This window comes from Myotis myotis, unplaced genomic scaffold (genome assembly GCF_014108235.1).
Source record: "Myotis myotis isolate mMyoMyo1 unplaced genomic scaffold, mMyoMyo1.p scaffold_m19_p_8, whole genome shotgun sequence".
Classification (NCBI taxonomy): Eukaryota; Metazoa; Chordata; class Mammalia; order Chiroptera; family Vespertilionidae; genus Myotis; species Myotis myotis.
In genome coordinates this window covers 30448016-30461667 of record NW_023416390.1, presented here as the reverse complement: position 1 = coordinate 30461667, position 13652 = coordinate 30448016, and the positions used below count along the sequence as shown (strand labels likewise).

Sequence of the window (13652 nt, the reverse complement as noted above, 5' to 3'; positions counted from 1 at the left end):
AACAGTGCTCCTTGTCAGGGGGCCACATGTAACCCTGCTCAGCCTGGAATAACAGGTTTCAGTTCCCTGTCAGCGATAGAATTATTTAAACAAGCATGCCATAACCTCCTAGGGAAACCAGGGGATAACCGACCCTCCACAGCCCCTGGTTGCTCCCTCTGTTCCTGAGGGCAACCATGGTGAGGCCTGCATGGCTGGCACTGCCTTCTTCCTTGTTTAGGAGTATATGTGACTAATACACATTTGCCAATTCATCTGTCCAGTGACAGATGTCATTACTTGCTGTCCCCCAAACTGTGTGGTAGACATCCCTCCCTCACCAATGGGGTGAAAAGGAGGTGATTAAAACAGAAAACCCCTTTATTCTTTCTTTTAAATGAGAATCAGCATTTACATATGAATCAGGAACTATCAGGAACTATATTGGTTCCTGGTTGCTTTCCTGGTTCTGCCTTCTGAGAGAACCCAGAAGATTCTGGGTTGCTCTATAGATGGAAACACCCTTTCTATCCCATTGTCTATTGGAGAAATTCCTACCCTCTTGTGACCATCTCAGGTGGCAAAAATGAGACTGAATTGGGGACTGGCCCCCCCATTGATGAGTGCTGGGTGGAGGGAAAGTGGTCCATTGAGGAGCCGGAGGAGGCAGGAATGACACTATTCACCTTTCTCTGCCAGGACCATTTCTCCTTTCTCCAAACACATGGGGTCAGTGCCATCACTCTCCTGGGTTTAGTCAATCAGCCTCACTGCTGTATCTGTTTCCCTTTTTGTCCTCTCCTCTTCTAACACTTAGAATCCCTTAGGTTTAGATATTTGGCCATTTGATTGCCCCAGATAATCAAATGACTCTCAAAACTGCAGTTACATTGCCATCTCTCCAGCTCCCAAATGTCCAGCCTGTCTTCTGCATTTGTGCACATCCTTATGCTCACCCAGCATCTCCCCCTGGCCCCTTAAAGCACACCCCAAACTCATCCAGGCAAAACAATGTATTATCCTGTCCCAACACCCACTACCTGTTCTTTCCTGGTGCTTCCATTTCATAAAACATTCGCCTTTGACCACAAACCTGAGAATACGTCCTGGGTCTATACTCTTACTCATATTCTGAATCCTACTAAGCCCACTCCTTTTCACAGTAACAGTTAAGCTTGTTTTGTTAGTTCCATCTCTGTAGGGTCCACTGTGTACAGGGATGCTGAGACCCTAATGAATGGTTCCACCCTAATACATAGAGAAAAGTGTTCTGTTTCTCAAAGTCTGTATTATATCTCTGTTAGCAGCACACAAAGATTACAAATGTCCATCTTGAAGTAAATGGGCACAGTAATGTGCAACATAGCTATATTGTTTCTCTTCATGCAGAAAGTAATAAAAGATGAAAAGTCACTCTGATTTAGGGTGAAAATTCTTATCTGGGGAGAATCAGGATTCTGGTCATTTCTTTTGCTTTTAAAAATGGCCATATATGAGAAAGTGCAAAGCTCAAGGAACATCTGGCCAACAGCTCCCATTCAGTGTTCCAGAGAATCCTAAACCGCATCCTTAATGGAGTTTGAAACTGGGTCTAACATGGAGGCCCAGGGCCATTTTCCTTCTTCTCACTGTAGGCACTCACAGACTACTATCATCACTCTCCAGAAATTGGTGACCCACTTCCCAGAAGAACAAGGAAATAACAAATGTAATAAGTGCACAAGAATGTTGTATCCCTATCTATAATAAAGTCTAGGGCCTTTTCCCTTTGTCTCTTTGTCTCTGAGCTTGGCTGCACATTTGAATTGTCTGAGGCGAGTATATAAAATACTAAATTTCTGGTCCCAACATCACAGGTGCTGAATCAATTGGTCTGGTTTGAGACACAGGCATTGGTACTCTCCTTAAGTCATAGAATGAGTAACTTACGTATCAAAATCATATGAAGACATTTTAACAATTCTAATGTCCAAGTCATAACTCAGAATGATTAAATCAAAATTTTATCTAGAGTGGGATCAGACAATGTTATTTTTCAAAGGTCTTCAGGTGATTCTTGTGTGCAAAGTGTGGAACCTGAGTTGAGATTTAGTCTCACATGTGTGCTTATTAATGCATGAGTATATTATAATCCAGTGCTGAATTGGGCTGTAATATCTATCCTAGGAAAGATTATTAAGAAGAGTGAGGGTTAATTGTTAAAACAATTGCCTTTTTCTCCCCATGGAGTCTTGATCATGGGTAGTGTGATCACCACCATCTGCAACTCTTCTAGGGCACTCCTCTAAAGTTAAAATGAATCCAAGCTCCTCTGTACTCCAATTCAACTTCCAGAAGTTCACCCTCATTTTCCTTTTATCCAAATCCCAAGATGGCACCTGGCTGACTTTTCACAGGAAATTGACTACTGGGTACAAGACTTACATTGCTATTGATTATCCAGTAGAATGACTTGGACTTATTATCTTCAGGCAGCCTCAGCTTTTATCCCCACCTGATGCAGGGAGGTCATAGACAAGGGCGATCCACTAAAAATGACCTGAGAAATGGTCACGTCATTGCCTGCCTCTCTGGAGAGTCTGGAATACCCTGCTCTCCATTAATTATTTATCCATGGTAAACAATGAAGTTGAAATAATTCTGGAGGTCAGGGATATTATTTCAAACTTCTGTAATGAATATTGAGCATTTTTAATGTATTAAATAATTGCATAGTGAATGAGTAAATAAATGAGTATTATTTCACTTAGGAAAAGAGATTACTTGCCATCTCTTTACAAAATACTAGCATAAAACCAATAATAGTTGTGGGTGAGTATTTCAGATATTTGACAATACAGCAGCTGTCACCAGAAAGGATAAGTGGCCCTAATCAAGAGACAGGAAGCTGTCATGTGGCACCAAGTGTGACACTAATGTTATGAGAAAACAGGACTCCATCAGCAAGAGAGGTTCTGGGAGTCACAGTGGATCCACCGAGATAGTAATGGGTCCTGAGATCAGACATTTCAATTCTTCATCAAGGAGACACAAAATATAGGGGTAACTGAACCTTGTTGCTGCAAAGTGTTGTACCATGGATAAGAATAGAACCTGTGGGTTGGAAGTTGCTAGCTCTTTTAGGTACTCCAGATTGAATAACTCTAGACACACAGAGAATGATAGAGACACTACTATTTAAAGTAGTCACTGAATAGGTAAAAGAATAATTTATCTTCAGTAAACCCAATGGGTATAATGTGCCAAGGACTGGTGGGTCAAAAGTCCTAGAACAGGTTATCTAAAGGCCTAGACCAGTGGTCAGCAAACTCATTAGTCAGCAGAGCCAAATATCAACAGTACAACGATTGAAATTTCTTCTCATAGCCAAGTTTTTTAAACTTAAACTATATAGGTAGGTACATTGTTATTAACTTAATTAGGGTGCTCCTAAGGCTTAGGAAGAGCCACATTCAGGGGGCCAAAGAGCCTCATGTGGCTTGTGAACCACAGTTTGCCGACCACGGGCCTAGACAGCTATATGTAACCTAATGTACATACTATGAAAGTCTTGGATGGTCATTTCTACCTGGAGTATATGAGAATGACACTTTTCACCTCCCCCTTCTTCTTAATTTCTCATTCATACTCAATCTTGAAAAAACTGTCACTTTATCCTTAAGCTACACCTCACATTATGTATTTTGTTTATTGCCTCCATAATCTTTTTCCATAGAGAGAAAAATCACTTTCATAGACAGTCAGAAGGCCTGCACAGCCCCTGAGGTGGAACCAAAGGGTTGGCATCAAAGTAAGGAATTTATTAGGTCATCCCCTCATGTAAGACACTTCAAGTTCCCAAAAGACCCCTCCCAACAGCACTATCCTTAGGAAACGTTTGCCAATAATTTTTGCCTGAGAAAGAATATTGTAAGTCTGTGTGTATATTTTATAGAAGGATGGAAGATTATGTAAAACAAGAGCAGAATATAAATATGCTTTTAGTTGCCTATCTCAAGAAATAGTGTATGGTTTCATATATGTCTCAAGGTAGACTCAGTACTAAACCTGGTTCATCTAGATGATCGTTGTTGAGTGTTTCCTTCCACGACTCGCGTGGAGTAGGGTTCGGTATCTGAAAGAGGAGCTGCACAACAAATGAGAGAAAAAGACACGAGATAATTTTGCAATATTGGGGGACCAGGCGGCATGTACCGAAGGACTTCTCCTTTGTGCTCAGGCCTCACCAAGCTTTTATTGATCTGGGATGCACCCATAGCATAGCCCTAGGCAGGTGACCCCCTGCAACAGGCAGACTAGCCCATCAGCAAGGATTTACATAATAATAAAGGGGGGAGTAGTTTCAGCTACCACTGTCTGTACAAACAGAGGTGGCACATAGCTCCGACCTTTGGGAGGGCTTCAAAGGCACCCAGCCTTCGTGGGGGTTCTCTGTCTATGCTTATGAGATAGTGAAGGCAATAAACAGTTTCCCACAATGGTGATCAAATTTTGCTTCATCAGATTTTATTAAAGTTAGAAATAGTATCCTTTATTAAAAATATCTGGTCTGAGTTAAAAATGAGCCTGTGACCTTATTAAGAAATATTTTTATGTATTCCATAAATATGTCTGCTTTTACAACTTGGACACCCTGGCAATATCTGCATCTATAGCTAAAACTCAGCTATGAGATCTATTTTGATGACTCTTTATTATCCTCATCTCAAATGGTTTACCATTCAAAGATGACCTTGCATTCAACCAGATACTCAATGAAACAAATCTGAAGGCACATACAAAATAAATAAATGAAATAAAATGAAGGGAGGAACCAGGAGAAGAGGCAACAATGTTAATTACACAACTGAGTAACCATAAAAAAGATGCTACACCATATAAAATTAGTTATGTAATAAGAACTTGTATATTTTCTCCTTAGTTTTCATTGTCCTAGGAGATGTATTGGTAAACATATTGCTATGAGAGATGTCTGAAGTTTTGGTGCCAAGAGTTTCTTCTAAGACTTTTATGGTTTCATGTGTTACATTTAAGTCTTTTATCCATTTTGAGTTTATTTTTGTGTATGGTGTTAAGTTGGTGGTCTAGTTTCATTTTTTTGCATGTACCTGTCCAATTTTCCCAACACCATTTATTGAAGAAACTGTTTCTGTTCCATTGTATGCTCTTGCCTCTTTTGTCAAATATTAATGAGCATAATGGCTTGGGTTGATTTCTATTCTATTCCATTGATCTACATTAAAACCAAAAGCTTCTGTACTGCAAAAGAAACCATCAACAAAACAACAAGAGAGCCCACCACATGGGAGAACACATTTGCAAATGATACATCCAATAAGGGGTCAATCTTCAAAATTTATAGAGAACTCATACAACTTAACAAAAGGAAGACAAACAATCCAATTAAAAATGTCAAATGACCTAAATAGACACTTCTTCAAAGTGGACATATAGAAAGTCAGTAGACATGGAAAAAATGCTCAAAGTCACTAATTATCCAAGAAATGCAAATCTAAATGACAATGAGATATCACCTCACACCTGTTAGAATGGCTATCATGAATAAATCAACAAATGACAAATATTGACCAGGTTGTGGAGAAAAGGAAACCCTAGTACACTGCTGATGGGAAAGCAGACTGGTGCAGCCATTATGGAAAATAGTATGGAGTTTCCTCAAAAAAATTAAAAATGGAACTCCCTTGCCCTAACCGGTTTGGCTCAGTGGATAGAGCATGGGCCTGCGGACTGAAAGGTCCCAGGTTCGATTCCGGTCAAGGGCATGTACCTTGGTTGCGGGCACATCCCCAGTAGGGAATGTGCAGGAGGCAGCTGGTCAATGTTTCTCTCTCATGGATGTTTCTAATTCTCTATCCCTCTCACTTGCTCTCTGTAAAAAATCTATAAAATATATTTTAAAAAAATAAATAAAAATGGAACTCCCATTTGACCCAGTGATTCCACTTCTAGGAATATATCCTAAGAAACCTGAAACACTCCTTAGAAAGAATACATGCATCCCCATGTTCATAGCAGCACAATTCACAATAGCTAAGATTTGGAAACAGCCTAAGTGCCCATCAGCAGATAAGTGGATTCAAAAACTGTGGTACATCTACACAATGGAATACTACGTTGGCATAAAAAAATAAGGAACTTTTACCATTTGCAACAGCATGCATGGAACTGGAGAGCATATGCTAAGTGAAATAAGCCAGTTGGAGAAAGATAAATATCACATGATCTCACTCATATGTGGAGTATAATGACCAACATAAACTGATGAACAAAAATAGATCCAGAGACAAGGTAGCACTGAACAGACCATCCAACCTCAGAGAGAAGGCAGGGGAAGGGGGTGGTTAGAGATCAACCAAAGGACTTGTATGCATGCATATTAGCATAACCAATGGACACAGACACTGGGGCAGTGGGGGCTTGCCCTTGTGGGTGGGAGTTGTGTGTGGGGGGGTGTCAATTGGGGGAAAAGAAGACATATGTAATACTTTAAACAATAAATAAAAAATTCACATATGAAATTTTAATAAAAAAAGATTTGGAAACAACCTAAGTGCCCATCAGCAGATGAGTGAATAAAAAATGGTGGTACATTTATACAATGGAATACTATGTGGCAATAAAAAAAGAAAGAACTCTTACCATTTGCAACAGCATGGATGGACCTGGAGAATATTATTCTAAGTGAAATAAGCCAGTCAGAGAAAGATAAGTATCACATGATCTCACTTATATATGGAATCTAATGAACCAAATAAACTGATGAATAAAAAGACCCTGAGACATAGAAGCATGAACAGAATGTTGAACCTTAGAGGGAAGGCAGGGGAGGGTGGGTAGGAAGAGATCAACCCATGAACTTGTATGCATATACAATTGTCTGTGGACATAGACAATTGGGTGGTGAGGGACTTGGGGGTGGTTGGGGTTGGGGTGGGGGATGGGAGCAGGCTTGAAGAGGTTAATGTGGGGAAAAGGGGATTTATGTAATACTTTGAACAATATAGATTAAAAAAAGAACTTGTATAAAGTAATAATCACCTTTTTCTTCACGCCACGTGGAGGTTTAAGTAGATATCCTTGCTGAAAGATTAAAAGATCCAAGTGTATAGTTAGCCTGTGTTTATGTTTTGTGAGTCTGGCATTGCAACCTCCTCCCAAATATTTCTACTTGGATGTTCCACTGTCAGCTCAAACCAAGATGTCTAAATGAGAACCCATCTTCCCCTCCTCAATGTTATTCTAGAATTCATTAATAGTAGCTGGACAATCCTCCTTAGAATTTTTTCCTTTGCTTTTGTGTTCTTATTTACTTAAGTTTTAATTTCCTTCACAATCTTTTTGACAGCTTTCACTTCCTTTCCATTCCCACCAGTGCCACTCAAGTTATTTCCTCACACCAGGGCTGCTCAACTTACATACACTTGTCCCACAGCTATTGGGTGTCAGACACTCTGCACAATGTTGGGCTCACAAAGATGTATAAACCCTAGAGATCTAGGAGAGCAGGTGCTTGCAGATAACTTTAGCCACTGAGAGAAAGGAGACCATCTATAGTCAAACAAGTGGTCAGAAGGCACTCCTGAGAAAGAGTGGTGTGAAAACCAGAAACATGACTAACATGGCTCCACAGGTTGACTTCTCCCTCCTCCCACACCTACTCCAACCGAGCCCCTTTGACATCAATGTGCTGCCTTGTACTGACTTAAGAGTGTGGGGCACCTCCCTCCAGGAGAAGAATAAAGTCAGGGGACCTCAGAGCTCTAGCCATGACTCAACATATATTTTATGAGCAAATAGTGACCTTTTCTTCAAGTACAAGGAAAGTCACATCTCCTGCCCCATCATTGGAATACCTGTATCATGAAAGGGTTGCATGAAAGGATAAGTATAAAACTATGAGAAAGGCTTTAATAGTGTGGTCAGGGGGCCTAGGGAAGGGATGACAAGGCAGGTCAGTCAGGGAATATTCAGAGAGGGGTGACATTGGAGCTGAGCATTCTAGGTTCACTACAAGTGTCTAGAGCTGAAAGACAGTGAAGTCATTTCCAGGCCCCATGTTGTCTGAGATACTGTTTCAAATATGTCATTTCACACCTCAGGAGGCTTCCCTGGTTCTGCATTATTTATGCTATGAGTTTAAAATCCTTAGCCTGGCATTAAATCCCTCCAAAAAACCCCAAAACCCCAATTGATAAATTATCCCTTATCACACACAATCCATCTACCTCAATCTGTGGAGCCATGTTAGTCATGTTTCTGGTTTTCACACCACTCTTTCTCAGGAGTGCCTTCTGACCACTTGTTTGACTGTAGATGGTCTCCTTTCTTTCAGTGGCTAAAGTTGTCTGCAAGCACCTGAGTCATAATGACTTCTCCCTCCTCCCGCACCTACTCCAACCGAGCCCCTTTGACATCAATGTGCTGCCTTGTACTGACTTAAGAGTGTGGGGCACCTCCCTCCAGGACAAGAATAAAGTCAGGGGACCTCAGAGCTTTAGCCATGACTCAACATATATTTTATGAGAAAATAGTGCCCTTTTCTTCAAGTACAAGGAAAGTCACATCTCCTGCCCCATCATTGGAATACCTGTATCATCCATTTTAGGGTTCTCCCTCCACAGCACACACTGTTCTTCCAGTTACTTGATTTTTCATAGCCTCCTGCAACTTCAAATTCCCTTGGGGTGAACCAATTTCCATCCTCTCTCCTTATGCACTTCACCGTGGCTCCTGTAAGACCGGGATAATTGATCCTGAAAACCCCTTGTCCTCAGAGCTCAGACACTGGATCTACAGCCACCAAATTTGGGTTAAAGATCACTAACAGATGAGTGTGACCTCACCTTTCATACTTGAGAATCCCCAAACCCAGCCTGTAAGTCTCTTGTAAGGAGATTTCCTACTTTGGAGTGAAATCTCAAGTGGGGGCTCTGCTCTGCTGCTTACAATGACATTAAGGCAATATCTGTGCCCTGTATTACAATAATTTTCTTCCAGTTCAATGGAATTATTGAGCTGATATATTTTTTTTTACGTGAAATCATGAATAACTGACTTTAAAGTAATTGTGAAAAATTATTCATTGGAAAATTTTACTTATATATAGACTAGAGGCCCAGTGCACAAAATTTGTGCATGGGGGGTGGGGGAGAAGGTATCCCTCAGCCTGGCCAGCATCCTCTCCAATCTGGGATCCCTTGGGGGATGTCTGACTGCTTTTAGACCCAATCCCTGTGGGTAGTTGGATATCCCTCTCATAGTCCAGGACTGCTGGCTCCTAACCACTCGCCAGCCTGCCTGATTGACCTTAACTGCTTCTGCCTGCCAGCCTGATCATCCCCTAACTGCTCCCCTGCCGGCCTGATTGACGCCTAACTGCTCCCCTGCTGGCCTGATAGCCCCCAACTGCCCTCCCTTGCAGGCCTGATCACTCCCAACTGCCTTCCCCTGCTGGCCTGGTCACCCCTAACTACCCTTTCCTGCCAGCCTGGTTGCACCCAACTGCCCTTCCCTGCAGGCCTGGTCACCCCCAACTGTCATCCTCTGCAGGCCTGGTTGCCCCCAACTGCCCTCCCTTGCCAGCCTGGTTGCATCCAACTGCCCTCCTCTGTAGGCCTGATCGCCTACAACTGCCCTCACCTGCCGGCCATCTTGTGGCAGCCATCTTGTGATGATGTCACACATGATGCCACCTAGGCTTTTATTATATAGGATAAAAGATAGTCATATATGTGACAATATTATTCATTAAAAAAAGGAAATAAAAACCTTATTGAGATACCACATCACACCCTCTAGGATAGCCGTAAAGAAAAAGACAGACAATAACAATTGTTGGTTAGGATGCAGAGAAATGAGAACACTCAGATTTTACTGGTGGGAATATAAACTGGTGCCATACTGTGGAAAATAGTTTCAATTTTTTTCAATAAGTTCAACATTGAATTGCCATGTAATCCTGCAATTCTACTCCAGAGTATATAGTGGAAAGAATTAAAAAACTAGGTTCACCAAAATCTTTATTCAAAACAGCATTATTCATAATAGTGAAAGGGTGAGAAAACCCAAACTGATAGATAAATGCATTACTGTGTTTCCACACAATGGACTGTTATATTATCCTATCTAATAAAAGAGAAACATGGTAATTAGCGTACGACCACTATCCTTCCCATTGGCTAATCAGGGCGATATGCAAATAAACTTCCAGCCAAGATGGTGGCCAGCAGCCAGGCAGCTGACGCGAACAGGGAGGCTTGCTTGCTTCAGTGACCGAGGAAGCCAAGCTTCCCCGCCTGCCTTGCCCGCCTCTCAGCTGCACTCTAAGCAACATTGTAACAAATATAGAAGCTAAACAACACCCCAGGCTTCAGCCAGCAGGACCACAACATTGTTTCAAATACAGAAGGTAAACAAAGGACAGAAACCTGGTTTCAGCAGTGGAGGTCTCATAGCTGGAGCCTAGCCTCAGAGCTAAAGCTGTCCCAGAATAAAAAAAAAAGGAAAAAAAGAGTGGTTGGGAGCTTCAGTCACCCGCCAGCCTGAAAACAGCCCTCAGCCCCTCACCCAGGCTGGCCAGGCACCCAAGCGTGACCCCCACCCTGAAGGGGGTGTGACCAGATGCAAACAGTCATCATCCCCTCATCCAGACTGGCCAGACACCCAAGCGGGACCCCCACCCTGATCCAGGACACCCTTCAGGGCAAACCAGCCGGCCCCCACCCGTGCACCAGGCTTCTATCCTATATATAAAAGGGTAATATGCCTCCCAGCACTGGGATCAGCGTGACAGGGGGCAGTGACCAAACCCCCTGATCGCCCTGCGGCTCTGTGTGTGACAGGGGGCGGGGCCACAACCTCCCTATCCGCCCTGTTCTGTTCGTGACACGGGGAGCTCCTCAACCCCCTGATCAGCCCTGCTCTGTGTGTGACAGGGGGGAGCTCCCAACCCCCTGATTGCCCTGCGGCTCTGTGTGTGACAGGGTGAGGCGCCCCAACCCCTCCCTCCCCCCATCGGCCCTGCCCTGAGTGTGACAGTGGCTGCGCCCCAACCCCCTGATCCGCCCTGCTCTGTGACAGGGGGCGGTGCCCCAACTCCCCTATCGGCCCTGCTCTGTGAGTGACAGGGGGGAGCTCCTCAACCCCTTGATGGGCCCTGGTCTGTGCATGACAGGGGGGAGCTCCCCAACCCCCTGATGGGCCCTGCTCTGTGTGTGACAGGGGGGAGCTCCTCAACCCCCTGATCGGCCCTGCTCTGTGTGTGACAGGGTACAGAGCCCCAACCCCCCTGATGGGCCCTGCTCTGTGCATGATGGGGGCAGCACCACAACCCCCTGATCGGCCCTGCTCTGTGCGTGACAGCGGGTGGCGCCACAACCTCCCTATCGACCCTGCCTTGAGTGTGACAGGGGGTGGTGCCCCAACCCCCCAATTGGCCCTACCCTAAGCGTGACTAGGGGTGGCATCGCAACCTCCTGATCCGCCCTGCTCTGTGCATGACAGGGGGCGGCTCCCCAACTCCCCAATTGGCCCTGCTCTGAACCTGACCAGGGGCTGCACCTAGGGATTAGGCCTTCCCTCTGCCACCCGGGAGCGGGCCTAAGCCAGCAGGTTGTTATCTCCCGAGGGGTCCCAGACTTCGAGAGGGCACAGGCCGGGCTGAGAGACCCCCCCCCCCCCCAGTGCACAAATTTTTGTGCACTGGGCCTCTAGTTTGAAAATAAAAAAGAATGAAGTATAATGGATGATATATACATATGAACCTGGAAAACATCATGCTGAGTGAAAACCAGTCACAGAAAGGCACATGTTATATGAGTCAATTGATATGAAATATTTAGAATGGGCCAGTTTATAGATCATAAAATATATGAGTGGTTGCATAGGGCTCTCTTGGAGTGAGGTGGGAGTGGGTATTGACTACTGAGAGACATGGTGTTTCTTTTAGTGGAGGAAAAAGCTGTTCTAAAATTAGATTGTAATGATGGTTTTATAATCTTGTGAATAAACAAAAAGCTCAACAGTGAATTCTACACTTAAAATGGTGAATTACTAGTATATATGTGAGTTATATCTCAGTAAAGCTGTTTAAAAATAGTTTTGATGCAAACATATTATTTTTTCACATACCCACATTAAGATTAATCTGATATGGGGTTCATCATTATAGACAACTATTGGAAAGCTTTATAATGTTCAAATCAGAAAACATTTTACAGTCATTATGTACCTTGTCTCAAAGTCACACCAGGAGGAAGGTTTTTAATTATTATCCATTTATTAGATGAGAAGTTTCAGGCTCAGAAAAATCCCATTCTTTACTAAGTCACTCTTGGAAGAGCTGAGGCTGGGACTCAGGTTTTCTGATTTTAAATTTTGTGAACTCTGGAAGTGAGCACTTAATATGCACCATTTCTTAAAGTGTAAAAATGTCATCTTAGAGATCCCTACCTCTTCTCAAGACAAAACTGGGGCCCCATTTCCTTAAACAATGGGTAATTTACATGGGTAATTCCATTACTTTTTGTGATTCCTTCATGGAGGGGTTATAAGTGAAAGTAGACCTTGAATCTTACCTCGTTTCAATTTTCTCTTAATTAACATGCCCACCATCACCCCACAGGTCACAGGAAGTATTTCAGCCTCAAAATCCACAATCTCATCTGTGTGCATTTTTGTCCCTGAAAGAGAAGATTCTTCATTGTATCTCATTTTACAACAGCACAAATACAACTTCCTCCCATGTTGAGATTGTTTCTATAAAGACATAGGGGTACTTAAGAAACTTTATCTCACAAATCTTCAGAGTTTCAAAGTCTTTCTGTCAGTGGCATTTTTGATGCACAGCAATAGAATGCCTACCTTCATCTCACCTCTCAAATCTCACACAATCAGAATGCCTGAGCAGAGACATCAGGCTAAAACTATAGTAACTCTCAATGCAGTCATCCCCTCCCCTGATTCTTCCATGACAATGAAACATACAGCTGCTGTCACATTATGAAGTAAGGTCTCCATCTATGCTCTTCCAGTGCAGTTAGGTAGCTGGAGACAATATCAGAGACTATACTTGTATCTCCCCATTTGAGCTCTGACTCAGGGAGAGGATAATGATGAGTTAACCCTGAAGATAGTGTCTACCTGCTATTCATGTTCTCTACTTTGCCTCATTTGTCCCTCACATCAACTTTCTCCAAAGCTAAAAGAGGAGCTGAGGAAGCTCAAGAACAATCTGCAAATTGCATGACTTGCTGGACCATTACAGTCTCACAATGGTGTGCCCTTTATAAAAGGCTACATGCAATGCTGATTATCTAACTCTATGACCTCATCTCTTCCTGTCCACACACTTCTCTGTTATTGGTATTTTGTCACTGAAGGTAGCTTTCCCCAATCTAGACAGAAAGGGATCAGCTCCTTCCTGCATTGTGATAAGGACAAAAGTGGTGGGGAATTAATGGCATTATATAGATCAATTGTGAAAATCTGGATTCTGTTCTGACCATTGCTGGTGAGGATGCATTGTTCTTTCCCACTCTTCAGAGTGCCTACAGATTTTGGATATAATTTTGATTATATTTTTTGAAAATGCCTTTGCCCTGCTTGTATCTGACCCTTGTCGATAAAAAATGTGAGTGACAATGGGAGATTAT

At 42.9% G+C, this 13652-nt stretch overlaps 1 protein-coding gene across 10 annotated transcripts in view; it reads right to left on the bottom strand.

Annotated features, from left to right (window-relative positions):
- LOC118661411 (nuclear body protein SP140-like protein) overlaps positions 1–13652 on the bottom strand; it is a 280649-nt gene that overhangs the window by 4210 nt on the left and 262787 nt on the right. For 9 of the 10 annotated variants that reach the window (XM_036319503.1, XM_036319496.1, XM_036319498.1 and 6 more), the window contains 3 exons: positions 12576–12680; positions 8588–8730; positions 7039–7080 (listed from right to left, as the gene is read on the bottom strand). In XM_036319503.1, the coding sequence (XP_036175396.1) occupies positions 7039–7080; positions 8588–8730; positions 12576–12680 (290 nt within the window). Of the gene's footprint in view, positions 1–4026; positions 4106–7038; positions 7081–8587; positions 8731–12575; positions 12681–13652 lie in introns of all 10 variants that reach the window. The other variant, XM_036319505.1, reaches the window with a different exon arrangement.